The sequence below is a fragment of the Myxocyprinus asiaticus genome, chromosome 50, assembly GCF_019703515.2.
Source record: "Myxocyprinus asiaticus isolate MX2 ecotype Aquarium Trade chromosome 50, UBuf_Myxa_2, whole genome shotgun sequence".
In the NCBI taxonomy this organism is placed as follows: domain Eukaryota; kingdom Metazoa; phylum Chordata; class Actinopteri; order Cypriniformes; family Catostomidae; genus Myxocyprinus; species Myxocyprinus asiaticus.
Genome location: NC_059393.1, coordinates 16859972 through 16876740, shown reverse-complemented (window position 1 = coordinate 16876740; position 16769 = coordinate 16859972). Strand labels below are relative to the sequence as shown.

General features: G+C 39.4%; 1 protein-coding gene across 9 annotated transcripts in view; it reads right to left on the bottom strand.

Annotated features, from left to right (window-relative positions):
* The window catches only part of LOC127438980 (nuclear factor 1 A-type), a 219189-nt gene that overhangs the window by 149913 nt on the left and 52507 nt on the right, over positions 1-16769 (bottom strand). For all 9 annotated transcript variants that reach the window (XM_051694943.1, XM_051694948.1, XM_051694945.1 and 6 more), the window contains exon 2: positions 15945-16473. In XM_051694943.1, the coding sequence (XP_051550903.1) occupies positions 15945-16473 (529 nt within the window). The remainder of the gene's footprint in view (positions 1-15944; positions 16474-16769) is intronic.

Here is a 16769-nt window from a genome sequence, read left to right as displayed (position 1 = left end):
CAGAATTGGAACCAGAATTGGAACCAGAATCATTACATTCCTTCCAATTCACATCCCTAAGAATAAGAAGAGGGTGACATTTCAGGCCTGAGTTTCAACACCACTTTACTTTAATACAGTCAACTTAGTTTTTGACCAAAGCAAACACTCCTGTTGACATGAAAGTGTGTAAAAGTGTATGACATATCGACAGCCCTGCCTCCATGGCTGATGTAGTACCCAGCACCGCATCCAACCAACTCAGTCTGGGCCTCCGTCCAAACTCTGACCAACCAAATTACAGACTTCATCTCGACGCGCTCTCTTACTGGTCACAGGCTTTTTCATTTAAGCCCTTTAGATGACCTCTGGCTAATCCAGTAGAGAAAACTTAGATTTTTTTCAGCTGCAATATCCCTGAGTAAAGCAAAACCAAAACACCAATCATTTTTGAAGTGCTGGAGATTACATTTTCAATGACAAAACTAAACTGTTGTCGTGAAATACCAACAATACTGAACCGTCAATGGACAGTTCACACAAAAATGAAAATTCTGACATCACTTTCTATCCCTTTAAGAATTTACTTTACAGCACAGCTTCACGTTGATGATGACAACTCGGATCCTGCAAGCTCCTGACCTCTCTACATTTTAGAGGACACCGCCTAGCATGGTGTCCGTTTTAGAATTGAAGCATTTGGACGATATTAGCTTATGTGCCCCTCTCCACTCCCTCTCTCCTCTTTCCACCCTTGAAAGCATGTGGTGACCCAGGGATGTGTAAAATGGGGTCCAAATGAATTGCTTGGCCACTTGAGCTTCCCATTACAGCACGCTGCCCTACCTGTGTTGAGTCAGCAGTGCACTCACTCTATCCATCTAATGGACAGCGTTGGAATTTAATTAGCAGGAAGCTGCAGAGTGGGCCGCCTGAAGATTCCTCGGGACAGAGGAGCAGCAGAGCAGCGTGTGTCCCTGTGTGTGTGTGTCAGTCACCAAAGAAAGGATATGACACTTGGACTGTCTCTGACATGCACTGGGAAACCAGACCTCTAAAGCAACTGTTGAAGGTTTGTGTACAAGTAGAAAGTACAGATGTTTTAATGACATTATGAGTTAGTCAAGCAATCTAAAGGAAGACAAATCAACTACATAACATTTGACAAAAGCATGCATTACGCAATAGTATATGATGGTGGTCCCAAAACGTATTTGGACACTTAAAGCCAGGTTCAGACTGTACGATTTTGCCATCAAATTTCAGTGAATGTACAAGAATTCTCTTGTTGTAGGGAAAAGTTGGCTGTTTTTGCTTGCTTAGTGTGACCGAATGTTCACTATCGGGCAATTAATTGCCATTGCTAGAACTTCGTTGGAGGCTAAGATTCATCGCAGTGTCTGAACTTTTGCATCACAGTTGTGCAGTGTGACTGAACCTATGATGGCAAGGTGATGTAGACGATTGGGACCAAAATTTTGGCTACGATGTGTATCGGACTTTTACCCAAGATCTCACTGAGATCAAATTGTACATTCTGACAAGCAACTATTGTGAAGGACGGAAGAAATCGTACAGTGTGCACCAGGCTTTAGTCTCACTTAAAAATGTATACATTTTATTGCATTAGATAACAAAATATAAAAACAAAGTGGTGTCTGCAAACAAATGATGCTAAACTAATGTCGCGCTTCTTCACCATTTTTGCAATTATTTTTCACTAACTGGTGCCATGTTCCATATGTCCACTGGTGGGCATGTTCCACTAAAGTTTGACAACCAGAAAGTGTCCAAATATTAAATTTTACTTGAAAAGTGTACTATTTATAGTACTATTTCTTTAAAATAAATACCACTTAGTTTGATATTTTGTTGTCTAATGCAATGAACATTTTTAAGGGTGTCTTAAGTGGCCAAATACTGAGAGGGGGAATCTGAGGGAAATAGTGATAGAAAAGGAGATGGTAAATTACTAATTGCTCATTTTTCCCTGCATGCTCACAGCAGGAAGAGTTGGGCTGGTTACAGTACAGAGTTCCTATGTCTGCCTTATCTTTGTAGCTCTGACTTTGAACTGTACATTGGCTCCTCCCAACAGTAGGGCAAAGAATGGTTTGCAGCAAATGTGAGTTGCAACCATGAGTGGGAGGGTCACATCAGGATTATTCCTCAGGAAGTGCTCCATACCTGTCCAGTTTCTTGGAATATTGACTTTATCCGCTGAAATGTTTATTTAATGAGTTTGACTGGCACCGATAGCCTTAACCACAGATAATGCAATCCCTGTGCATGTATCCATGTTGCAACACAATTATGGCCAAATCAAATTAATATCAGACATGGTAAGAGGCGTTTAGGCAAACTGAAAATAAATCTATAACAAAACAGATAGTTTCGGCTTCAAAATCTGAATGGATGGAGCCATGTTTCACTGCATAATGGAATTCTGTATTAATGAAACAAGTTGCCACAAACCATTAAAACAGTTGCAAAGCTTGGCAAAGATTCAGCAAAGATTTCTATAAGGGTTCACGTCCGCAAACAGCAAAGATTTCTATAGAGGTTCACGTCCGTTTAACTACACCTAAACGTGGTGAAATAATTATAGTTCATGGCTTATGATGGCTAATATAGCGCAACAGTCTAGTTCCGGAAGTAAAATCCCATTCATTTTCTCCAGAGCCGAATTTATTTTTAACAATAACCTATAAACCATGAACTCAGAGGTTGTTAATCGATGATATATGCTTCTGTTGTAGATATCAGACCATGTTATTTCAACTTTATATAAAAACAATAATGTTTATTAGTAGAATTTATGGTGAATAAGTACACTTCCCATGATCCTGCAATCGTGGCCTACAAAATGAGGCAAAAGAGCTCTGCAGCGACCACTTTCTTGCATGATGCACTGTGAATGATGCAATCGTGTCGGTCTCCCTACACTCTCAAACTACATGTATATTTGTATATATCTGAATATTTTGCCATGAACTTCAAATGTATAGTTTCTATACTTAGAATCAACAACTTTAAATCAATAGTTTTTCATTCAATTACATAATTTCCAATGCTTCATGGGATTGTAGTTAATGCCCTCATGAAAGACATTAGGTACACAGTTTTGTACCTTTATCTTTTTCTCTGATTTTCAAATACTTTTTTGCTTCAAGTCAAAGTTTGTTATGGTGTGATTCATCTCGGAGCTGGTTGGTTTTATTTGCGGCTTAGAACTCTTTTATGAAGGATTTTGAAGTCCCTATGGGAAAAAAAATGAATGGGAAAAATACTTCTGGAACCGAGATGGCAGAAAAGGTGGGCGGGCCCTGTTGCGCTCTGCTTTAGTATACTGGGCAGGGTTGCACCAGCCATGCGTAAGTTCTCACGTAAGTTAGGACGTAAAGTTCACACTAAAGGCTTAGTAAATACTAGTCAGTGTCAGTGCTTAATTTGTTTGCACCACCTGTTCTCAAGGCAAGACTTAACTAGTAGGTCGTAAGCTCTCCGAAAAGTCATGCGTAGTCGCATAATACGATGTTTACCTGTATTGGTCCAATAAACAGGCTTCAAATTTGTACACAGAACTGTTAAAAAGCCGTGAACTTCAATTTGATCTTGTTACGGTTGATGTTCAAACCTTGTTTACTCACGTAACTGTCAGCTGTATTAAATTATATCCCAATTAAAATACGATACGTAATAAAACAAAATTTCATTAATGGTATATTTAGACTATGTAAATACTAATATTTAATAGCTGTATCTGAAACTAATCAGGGACACTAAATATAGAATTACTTATACAACAGGCTGGAAAAATAGACATTTATTCATTTTAATATTTTATATATTTTGTATATGTTGAAACTTGACACCGGGCGGCATACACAGGAAAGTGCACCGTTAGATCGGTTTCATGCTGAAGAAGTACGTTTTTAACATAATGTTTTCTCCCGTAAATATAAACGAGTGTAAATGCCAACATCATCATATATGTCGAAAGGACTGAAGCCTGTCAACCAAAACATGAGCTCACTGATGTCATTAAATGAGTCTGCTTTATTATTCCATCCATTACTCCTGCTTGGAGGCTGCCGTAAATATTTAGTTTATACGTAGGGTTACGTCCTACCTAAGTTTAATGGTGCAACGCTCAAATATTTAGTAGTGTGTAAGTTGTGACTTAGTGCCCATTTATGCCACAACTAGGCTAAGTTTTAACTTACGTATAGCTGGTGCAACCGGCCCCTGGTAACGACCACAGGTGGCCATGGCCAACAGGTGGCACTGTGATTTGACCCATCCACTTATCCACAGATTACACCGTGCATGCCTTTGACTACTGTTGGTCCATTAATAATGCCTTGAACTTTGACTGGCACTGACACAAGAATCTCTAAACAATATTCTATATTTCACAACAGAGCGGCACATTCTAGAGTGCCAGTTGTTTCCCAACTGTGAAGTAATACAAGCCCCATGAGTGGGAGGTTTCCCAGCCCTGATGCATTAGCGTTACGACTGGAGCTCATCTCTGGGAATATATAACAGAAGTGGCATTGGGGGGAGGTGGGTGGGGGGTGCGAGGAACACAACTTGTGGTTAGGGGGTCTCTTTTTCAAACATGCATGCAACGAGAAGGTCTCTCCCATTCTTTTTCAAATCTAACCAATTAGCTTGGTCACACAGCTCCCTGTTCCCAGATGGTTTACAGCTAATGAAGTGCCGCTTTTGTTTTGTCTGTGAAAACAGTTTTGGGATTGAAGTGTGGGTGAAACTCAGCCTGGGACATTGCTCATGAAGGCACTCCTTGATATATTTAATGAAGCTGGAGGAGAGTTTCGCACAAGTCTCGATGATGCCTCGTTGGAGTTGCGAAAACAAAAACTGGTATATAAGTAATATTTACTCATATGGTGTGTCCGGGAGCAACTATATAGAAGGGAATGCGTTAAGAGGTTTTACTTATCTAGAAGTACACTAATCACCACTAATTAAACAGTAACATTGGCATCTGACTGAATAAATGAAAACAAATTATTTGAAGTGCATTTTTATTTTAAAAGCACACAGAAAATATCCTTTCACGATGATGATTAGGTTGGCCTGTGATTTTAAGGACTATAGCCTAACACTGGGGGTTAAAATTTTCAGCATTTTTTTTTTTTTATTACGCTATTTGAATTTCCTCCAAACATGATCGCTGGACCACTGATGAGTCCCTAAAAGGATGATGTTTACATTCTATCCAAATCCAAAGCAAGAGTGAACAGGCTAATTGGGAGTGTGTTCAGCCGATGCTCTGCGTTTTTTCCGAAGGGGCACCGTACTCGCCGCAGAAATGAGTAACAGAATGGTGCCAGAGCTTGGGGTCTGGCTAGGAGTGTGCCATAGCCTTATTATCCTTATTTGCTTATTTATTTATATTTCTGTAGTACAGACAGATGGAGGGACTGGGGGCAGTTCTGGGGATAAATAGTTCAATAATTTAAAGTCAATTCCATACTTAGCCCAACCCCCTCCCTCTGCTTTCAATAATTAAAAACAACATCTGACAATATGAATATAAAATCTCTAACAAATACAAAACATAACCTTGCTTTTAGAGCAAAAGCTCTGTTGGCAAATGGCCCTGTAGTTTTCAGAATAACACTAGAAAGTTTTGTTATGCTCGTCGAAGTCTCAACACACTTTATAAAAGTTCTTAAAACTCCCAAACGTCTTTCTTTGACATCATATTTCACCAACAGACAGATAGATAGATAGATAGATATTTTAGCTAGTCAAATTCTCAAGTGTAATCTTTAAATGTATTATACATGTGTTAATATCCCTAATCCAAATACTGTATAATGTAATGAAGTTCTGTGAAAATGGAGGGATTTTGAGTGACTAACACATGTCAGTCACAGACAGTGTAAAGCAATAAATCTGTGCATTGCTTAGCAGCAGATGGGCATAACGGGTATTGGGACAGACAAGCAATTGAGGTAACATATTCTCTTTAACACAGACACATATAAATCGCACAAACACACACACACAACATGAGAGGATCCTGTTCAGCACCCCCCCCCCCAGCCTTTCTTCTATATTTTACTAGCCATACGGTAGTTTATTTTCCACTTCTTTTACCATCTGTAGCAACTTTCCCCCACAGACACTCACAGCTGTCCTGTTTCATGTCTGCACACTCCTTTATATCCCGGTGCAAATGCCTACGGCATACAATAGTGCCCCATGCCTCAATCATGGTGTCTGCATTCTTCTCTTGGCAGTGGGAGTGGGCCTTTCATGGTGCCAGGGCCAGCTATGGCAAACAGCAAAATAATGTAAAAACAGGCCATTTACGATGAAATCTGATTCCTGTAAAAATGCAGTTTACTATACTGTTTACGAAAATATAGGGTTTGAATTTGCGGTGTGAATCAGCAGGGTACAGGAGATACTATATATTACTGATATTTGGGTTGTGAAACAATAATATCACTCTTCTTTATGTTTAGTATACTGCAATTCAAAACTGTGATATATTGCTATCTTTTACTAATTCATCATCATTGGACTTTGGTGTTTGCACAAAAAAGTGCTAACTTCCTGCTTTTATCATTCATAAGCACGCCTGTGTCATTAAAGAAACAAAGACGTTGAGAGGCAATTGTATGCCTTTGTTCTAGCGTGCTTTTTGCGAAAACCCTCACAGTCTAGCTAACACAAAAACAAACACAGAAAGTGAATAGCGTACCTGTGTTCTAGCGTATATAACATTTTGCAAAAAACCTTTGCAAGTTTAGCTAATACAAAATAAAACTTCTTGAGGAAATAGCGTACCTTTGTTCCAGCATGTTTATCATTTTGGGAAAAAAAAAAAACTCACAGTTGAGCTAATGCAAAAAAGACAATGTGAGGGAATAGCTCACATTTATTCTAGAGTTTAGCATTTAGCAAAAAAATCTCACAGAGAACAGCATACCTTTGCTCCAGTGTTTATCACTGTAGCTTTTATATAGTATAGCTATTAAAAAAAACTATCTGAGGGAGCAGCATACTTATGTTCTAGCATGTCTACCATCTCATCAAAAAACAATAGCAGTCTAGGTAATAAAAAAAATAAAAAAAACTTTGTGAGGGAATAGAGTACCTTTGTTTCAGCTTCGCGAAAACCCTCACAATCTAGCCATACAGAGGGTCTGCATAGAAACCCTTATAGAATATAGACAAGTTAAAAGATTAAGTGTTTGTTGACCGAATGCTGTAATGTGTTTCTAAATATACTAAATAAACTAAGGCTAAGTTCACATTAATTTGCGTCCCTTTGAAAACAAATTTTTTCCTCGACGTTTTGGCCTTCTGTCCACACTGAGACGGCATTTTTGACAGTGAAAACGGGGCATTTTGAAAATGCCCACCCAAGTGGGTAAATTTGAAAACGCCGTCTTCACGTTGTAGTGTGGACTGGGAAAACGGAAACATTGGAAAACAATGACGTATTTGTTGTCATGTGATTCAGTCATGTGATCCATTCAACCCAAAACAATCAAGGTGGCGGCCCGTGTTATAGCGGCGCTGTTGTGCCTGATATCCACTTTGATAGAGATGTTAAAGACAAATGTTTCTTTGTACAACCTTAACATTGCATTCCTTCAAAGGCGACGAGAAGTTTGTTTGAAATTGGTGTCTGGTGGCAGAACACCAGGATAATTGCATTTTAGATCGCACATGGAACAGCAATTTTCCACATGCGCAGTATGGGTACTTCAGCATTTTTATACGTTTCAGTGTGGATGAGCAACGTTTCGAAAACGTATGAAAACGGCAGTGTAGACAAAGAGCGTTTTGAAAATGAAAACTTTTATCCGGATTCTTCGCATTAGAATATCAATACAGGATTGTGAGGTAAAATATTTATATTAATTATATTATAGTATATTAATACTTCTGTTGATTTGAATGTGTGGTCATTGTAGTGAATTTCAACAGTGTGCGAAATCCACAATTATTCAGAGAAACTGACAGCATGTTGCCTAACACTGCAAACACTCTACTGATCAATAGTCAGTGACGTACAGATCAGGCATTATAAAGCAGGGTGACTGGTCGCAAATCAATCTCCACATCACATGATGACAAGAGATCCAGTTTGAGAGATTTAGTGATGAAGCAGGCTCAACCTGTCAGTTTAAACCCAGTTTAAGGACAGCTAAAGAGGATTTTGGTTGCTAGGATTCATGTTATGACTTATGTTTAGTGCAGAATGTACAGATGGAGGATGGCACATGCATGAATATCACATAGCAGAGTATACTGATACGCACAGTAGAGTAGGTTAACATGGGCTTCTTTGCCTTGCAATCTACATTGTACATTTTTTAAATACTGTAACTGTTAACAGCTTATTATACATGGAATGCCTAGTTCCGCATAGTCATAAACTCTGTTGCGTACAGCCTGGTGGACAAATTACATTTTAGCTACCTAGCCATAAAAGAAATGTAGCTTTTACGATGTCGTTGCAGAGAGTCGTTTTTTTCTCACTCTCTACCGCAGAACTACATGAGCTTCGAATGAAGACCTCATCAAGACCTACTACAATCAATGTTTCTCACTGCAAAGGCCTTACAATGCCTCGTTTGCTACCGGCTGGGGCTTAAGACAATGGCACTCTTGTTGAATGGCATGTGAACATAAAGGCTCCATTCTCAGAAGTTGGCCAAAGCTGAAGTCCAGAACAGTCTGATCCGTTAGCAGACGTGTTCCTTTGATATGACTGAAAAAAAAGATTGAGGAAAAAATGTGCAAACACTGTTAGATGTTAAAATAAAAAAGCAACAAACAAGGAAACTCTAGTAGCAGCCATACACCTGTTATTCGCTAGTTTCAAATAGTTATTTAGTACTATGTCTGAATAGAATTCACGTCCAAAGAATTTAGGCATCCACCGGCTCTCACATTAATTACGTTTATTAAATATTTTAAATATGTTTATAAAAATATATTGATTTCAGCAACCGAACAGAGTATAGGACTCTATCTTCCGTTTAACACATTTTACCATATTTAAATCCATTTCACACAATTCTATATTTTTTCTTTTACATTTAGCGCAGAAAAGGTGAAAAACGTATGCAGTCTGTGTGGGTCTTAATGCTTTCCGAAGCACTTTTGTCATACATAGCTAACCCAACATACTGTAACTAGCATTAAATAAATGTGTGAAAAGGAGAAAAAAAAAAAAAAGGAAAAGAAATAAAAATAGCCGATCTCCCATCATGGGGCCCATTTCTCTCTCAGTGGCTGTGCGCTGGGATGACTGAGGAGTTAATACAAAACTAATTAGCAAAAATTGACTGGTGCCAACCCCCCTCATTCCTTTTCCTGCCTCACTACACAGGGGAACAGTGTTAAGCCCAGAGCACAGGTGTACCGCTCATGCCGGCTCTAGATTACTGCCCACTGCCTATGCACTCTAAACCCTTTACCGAGCTCCCTACGCCGTCCTTATGTCAGTGAGGAAATTAATGGTGATGATCTGCATTTTTATACAAATTTTGCATATGTTAAAGGAAGGAAGGTAAGAATTAAGGATGAAAGGAAGGAAATAAGGAAGCAAAATAAGGATATAAGTAAAGAAATTAAAAAGAAAAGGAAGGAAATATGTAAATAAAGAGAAATGAAGAAAAGAAGCAAATCATGAAGGAAGTGAATTAAGGAATGAAGGAAGCAAATAAGAAAGGATGTAAGTTAAGAAATAAAAAAGGAAGCAAATAAGAAAGGATGTAAGTTAAGAAATAAAAAAAGAAGGAAGCAAATAAGAAAGGATGTAAGTAAATAAATATTGCGATTATTGACATTTAAAACCCTGTAACTGAAGCCAGCGAATATGGTCCAAATCTGTGAGGAAAGATCGGCACTCACAATGCGCATTAAACGGATTACATGAATTTGTTTTGCAATCAGGTTTAGGAGAAATTACCCCAATGTTGCAATGTTTCCCATCCCACAACCATCTGCTTTGTTTAATCCAATCACATTGCGACAGAAAAAAATGGTACAAAAGGAGGTCAAATGCAATGATATTAAAACCTGCACTCTATCCCATCACTGGATCGTGGCTGGTCCTTCAGAGGGGCGGTTTGCGCAGTCTGTGCAGAAAAGTTACCGTGCAGCAACTTATTGTGTGTGCAACTGCATGGCGATGTATTTATGAATGGGCAACAACCTCATTTTTAATGAATGGTGCTGTGGGAGCATGTGTGTGCATCAAAGAGCGCGGCGGCATGGTCATTGTTGCAGTAACAGGGTCAGCTGGTGGGATTTGCAGAGCGAGGCCGAAATGAGAGCAGAAAAGTAGGGGAGGATGGGTGCGAGGGGGTGGGTAGGTCCCAACCCACAATGTGTACTGCAGTAACCACAACAAAGGCTGTGGTTTATCCCACAATCGCCTTAAATAGATCCAAATTATTGTTATTCCTCCGGCTGTGGAAAGGAAGAGGAATATAAAACGGCTGTAACACAAATGTGCCAAAAGTCAGCCTGAAGATATCATTGGATTCTGTTAGTGCCACAAAAAAACATTAATGTTGAAAGTATGTTGATAAAACTTAGCAATGTAGTAAGTTTGTTAACATTCTGCCTCACATCTCCTTTTGTGTTCCATGGAAGAAAGTAAGCCATATGGGGTTGATGGGTTTCTCACATGACAGTGAGAAATTTCATTTTTGGGGGAACTATCCCTTTAATGCCCCTGCTAATGACCGTTCCCCAACGACCGTTTAAAACTAATTTAAAAAACCTAAGACAGGACTTGAACACTAGGCACCTTGAGCATGCATCATCAAAGCTAACATGTTTTGAAAGACACACTGTAAATCTGTTTAAGAGCTCAAATGGAAGTGGGTCAGACATCTTTAGAAACATTACACACGCAAACGGATTGTTCGACCCAGCCCCGGGTCACTTAAGGTAAGTCCAATATAAATATCTATCGGTCTCGGGTTTGTTATCTATCTAAACCAGCAGTATCCTTCCATTGTGTAGTGAGATTGAAAACAAAGTACAATAAGACTAAAGCTAAAAACAAGTAAACTCACATTAAGTTATGTTATTAAGTGCACTCAATTAGTGCATTATTTCATAAAGCACTAATTGAGTTTAATTGTAAAAATACATTGTTTATTTTACTAACAAATTGTGCTTGTTTTGAGTGGATATCAGTGTAATCCTCCAATACGACACAATACTTAAGTACGTCCATTTCAGTCTTGAACTTGAACTTTTAAAGGGCTAGTTCACCCAAAAATAAAACTTTTCTCATCATTTACTCACCCTCATGCCATCCCAGATGTGAATGGCTTTCTTTCTTCTGCAGAACTCAATTGAAGATTTTTAAAAGAATATCTCAGCTCTGTTGGTCCTCACAATGCAAGTGAATGGTGACCAGAACTCAGAAGGTCCAAACAGCACATAAAGTCAGCATAAAAGTAATCCATAAGACTCCAGTGGTTAAATCCATATCTTCAGAAGAGATATGATAGGTGTGGGTGAGAAACAGATCAAAAGTAAAAAAAGTCCTTTTTTACTGAAAATCTACACTTTCACTTACACATTCTGGTGTGGAAGTGACTTTCACTTTCACATTCAGCCAGTTACTGGTTGGGGCTGGTCAAAGGTGGAGATTGATAGTAAAAAAAAATAAGGATCTTGATCTTGAAAAATTAAATATTGATCTGTTTCTTACCCACACCTATCATATAGCATCTGAAGATATGGATTTAACCACTGGAGTCTTGTGGATTACTTTTATACTGACTTTATGTGCTATTTGGACCTTCTGAGTTCTGGTCACCATTCACTTGCATTGTAAGGACCAACAGAGCTGAGATATTCTTCTAAAAATCTGTGTTCTGCAGAAGAAAGAAAGTCATACACATCAGGGATGGCATGAGGGTGAGGAAATGATGAGAGAATTTTCATTTTTGGTTGAACTATCCCTTTAATCTCCCATCTAAATGAAAGGTTAATGATAACCCATGTCTATTTATTTTAATGATTTTATATGTATCCGAATGCCATAAAATTAAATTAAGCATTTTTATGAACTCTGGATAACTTCTAACAAACTTAAAAAAAAAAAAAAAAAAAGTTCTAATGTGATTATGTAACAACAATCTATAAGTGGCAAGACTACCCAAATTTGCAGCAAAAAAATGTAATGTGAAGTCACCTGACTTTACAGGTTACCTCCAAAAAGCTGTGTTAAAAAAGAAGCATTAGTCTGGGTCTCCATGGCTATTAGCCCCTTTTGTCTGGTTTAAAACTATCAGCACACCACTCTCTGGTCCAAACAAAATCACCTGTTTTAACTGGAGGTCAAGGGGGCAACCCAAAACCAAAGCCTGCCCTCCGCTTGACTGGCTGATAATGGGAGTGGATGTTTATCTAGGAGGTCAAATGCCTTGAAGATGGGGTCACAACCCTAACATCTTAAGCTGTGACCTCTCCCACGTGCGGAGTGCTCCTGCCATAAATTAGCCCTAGTTGCACGTCCTCCTACCCTTGCGAAGGCCTCAGCGAACACCACATTCATGCCTTTCTCTAGAATTTCTCATATCACTTTGTATTAAAAGATTTATGAGGAATGACAAGAACAATCAACCACATGCCCACTGAGATTAGACCCAGGGTTAACATTAAAATACATTTACATACTGAATGCGACAATTCTAAGAAACTTAATATGGAAATTTGAAAACAACTGTCAGACAAAGTAAAACTTAAACTTGTGACTTTATTCCCATTGTTTTGCTGAAGTATTCGAGAATGTGGATGTCGTAAATCGACTTCTGTAAACACTCCATGGGGCTCTACAATAAGGATGTCTGCCAGGCATTCAGATTTGTACTTGTATATGTACCTGCTGCTTTCACAGGCCCCACCACAGAAAATTCTTCATGTTATTCTTAGCAATATACTGTATATGTTAAAAAGAAAAAAAAAAAAGTGTCATGTTTTTTTTAGTTACATTAATTAAACATTAGTAATATAAATTTTAATTTGTTTTTTGTTTTTTTTTTGTTTTACAACCAGTAATAGCTTGAAATTTTGCAGCTAAAATCAAAACACCTATAAATTCATAAACACATTTAGCTGGAAAACAGTGATTTCGCTGGAAAATAAGAATCGACCCATTCTATCTTTCTCGCAATTTTGACCAAATTTTACATATTTTCGGCAATAAGACAACTTTACCTTGGTGACTTATTTCGATCAGCAGAATTCACACCAATGATGTACAAAAAATTCACTAAACAGTTGCAGCACGTGGTATTTCAGCACAAAAACCTTTTTTTTTTTAAATCTGCACTGACATATCGCTGCGTCTGGAGTTTTTAAATTAAGTCACATTGTCATTCCTTCCTGCGCAAATATGCCTCCTTTCTATGTAAATTACGTTCATTATAGATAGCGCTTTTTTTCACAAACCTCCGCGCCACTTGCCCGGCGCAATTAACATTGTGTTATTAAACAGAAAGGAGATGTTTGCGTATATTTTCTATAGATCAGGCGCTAAACCAAAGTGTACAAATAAATGGTGTTTTTTTTTTTCTCCCAATTTGAAATGCCCAATTCCCAATATGTTTTTATATTTTTTTTATTAAGTCCTCGTGGTCGCGTAGTGATTCGCCTCAGTCCGGATGGCGGAGGATGAATCCCAGTTGCCTCCGCTTCTGAGACCGTCAACCTGCGCATTATCACGTGGCTTGTTGAGCACATTGCCACGGAGACATAGAGCGTGTGGAGGCTTCATGCCATCCACCGCGGCAACCACGCTCAACTCACCATGCACCCCACCGAGAACTCACCACATTATAGCGACCACGAGGAGGTTACCCCATGTGACTCTACCCTCCCTAGCAACTGGGCCAATTTGGTTGCTAAGGAGACCTGGCTGGAGTCACTCAGCATGCCCTGGGATTCGAACTAGCGAACTCCAGGGGTGGTAGCCAGTGTATTTTACCACTGAGCTACCCAGGCCCCCTAATAAATGGTGCTTTTACCGGGTGCAATTCATTCTTCCACCTTGTTTATTTCCTGACATTTATGCCTCTCATCAATAACGAAACGCTCCATTACCGCATACTTTGGAAAATATAAAAAAAAAACAAAAAAATAAGTGTGGATATAGCCTTAATGAACCCCCCCCCAAATGTTAAAGCTAAGGCATGAATGTAAGATTGGACAAGTGGCAGTTCCATCAACTGGCCCGAAACTCTTTCACACTGGCCCCTGGCCATCAGGCTATCCTCACTGTTGAGCCGAGCAGTATTTTTGTCCTCCAGGAAACAGAAAATAAGTCTGCTACAATGGATTGGTATTTCAGCTGTGTTATTGTCAAAATCAAGTGGGTGTGTTTGCTGGCCTGCACCCCTTTTGCCCTGGCGAGACTATGGGATAAATTTAATTACTGACTTTAGCTCCTTTCAGAAACCCTACTTTCGCCATCTGTGTATGAAGTCAGCCTCTCTTCAGATGGATTTTAATCAAGGGGGCTCCAGCAATGCTCCACTGCTTTAAATAAGACAGAGGAAACCTGATCGGTCTGTATGCAGGTCAGAGTTGGGGAGAAAGAGAGCCAATAACTGCGAGGAGACTTCAACACAACCACAGGCACTTCAGCATCTTCCTCCCTTTTGTTCTCTCTCTGACATCTCTTACTCACGATCACAACTGAATTAAAAAGAAAATGCAACTCTGCCGATTAGGATGTTAGCGGGAGCAAGGCGCTCCCTGCTGAACAGCTTTTCAGAACATCAAAACTAAGGATTTCAGCAGGCCGCGGGGAAATGCGTTTTAATGACAGTGTGCATTATTCGTTCTTATTCTTACAAAAAGCTCAAAGGCTCCGGGCCTTTGTGTTCCCCCAAGTCAAAGTCATTCACACGCTCCCATTTTGCAACCTGCCGTCTGCCAGATACACTCGTTTTTCAACGCGGTGCTAAATCTCACGTTTACGGCTTTATCTCCGCCGTCTTCGAGTTACACTGCATTTTGACTCTTTTATCGGTGCCTCATCAAAGCAGAAGTTGGGCCCATATAGAACACAGCAAAAAGCGGATGTGTACACTGCCAACTCACTTAGACTTCAGTGCCACGATTTGTATGTGAGAGGAAATGAATGTAATTAAGGTGCTCAGTTTGCCTGGTGAAACAAAGTGCGCTCCTCGCCTTCCAAGAGAAAGCCTCTGTTTGTGCTGCTGTCACTGCAAGACGGATCCCCTGCTGCCTTCTGCCAATTAACAGTCTCTCCATCAGATATTTGCACCGGACTTCTCCCGGGTGGTTCTTCAAGTATAAGCTAAACTAATATGACAGTCAGTTTTGTTAGAATTGCTCTGTGTTTTATATCGGACAGTCATTTTGCAATTAAGATAATTAACTTCGAATAAGTCATGTTATATTTCTAACAAAATTTTATCCCAAAATGATCACATATTAATAGTGTATTTTATAATTAACAGCAATCACATGTAATCAGCAGCGCTTATTTAGAAAAAGTCATGAATATACAGTATATGTCTTCTTGGTTGTAATTACTTGGAATGGAATCTCACATCATATATTCTGCCAAGAGTCAGTCGCTCTGCTCAATCGGCATGTTGTATTTATTTGGGGAACATGTAAACTGGCAGAAAAGAAGCAGATGATGGTCATTCTTCTGCATTAGAGTCAGTTTTGAGTATATTTTGAGTTGCACAAGCAGTAAGGAAGGAAGTTGATGCTCTTGTTCTGTTCTTTCCAGCTGCTTTATTGCCAGCTGATAAAATGAAGGGCTTCTGCTGCTTATATGGTTTATAACTTCCTATAAAAAACACTGTGTGAAACATCCATGCTTTTATAATAACAGAAAATCAACAATTTGGTACCTATGTTTTGTATTCATTAGCTTATCAAGAGAAGGGACTTACCTGCATGCACAAAGTAGGCCAAGTACAGGTCGAGTTCCTTTACAGAAACTCCTATGTGATGCGGCTGCACGCACAGCCCTGGGTTCGAGCACTGCGGAGATTTAACCAGCCTTTCGCCGTCAGTACTTTCAAGCGGAATACCTTTGAATAAAATCACCATGACCAGGTCCAAGCGCCACACTTTGTCCGCCTGGCGCAGGCAGTCGATCCTCCTCATCTTGCCCTTCTGGTCGGGGTTAGAGAGCACACAACAAGGGGGCTTCTTCCCGGTGACGGTGAGCACAAAATCCTCGCGGAACTCGGGCCGGATGTCCTTGCGGAGTTTGGCAAGCAGCCGCGATGCCCACTTTTGCTTGACCTCTGGCTTCTCGCTGAGCAGTTCGTCCTTCACGGCTCGCTCCTCTTCTTTAGACATGCGCTTCTCGTGCTTCTTGAAGTATTTTCTCTTGCGGGCCTGCAAGTTGAACCAAGTGTAGGCGAACGCTCTCACATGGGGCAGCAGTGCTTCAATGAAAGGATGGAATTCATCCTGCCAACACAACAGAAGGACAAAAGAGGAGAAATTAGTCCACATGGGAGAAATGAGAGAAGTAACCACAGAAGTTACAGCTTCAAGAATAGTTTTAATCATATTAAGCACTGCAAGATGAAAACACTGAGATTAAAAATACGAAACTGTAACTATTCTGAACATTTTGTACAATTATGAAATAAAATACATAATAACGAGCTGAAAAAATAACATGCTTTTCAGAGCAGACACCATGAAAGCGAAACATGCATATCGCTAATAAATTCCACAAGATTATTTTGAAAAACAGCCTT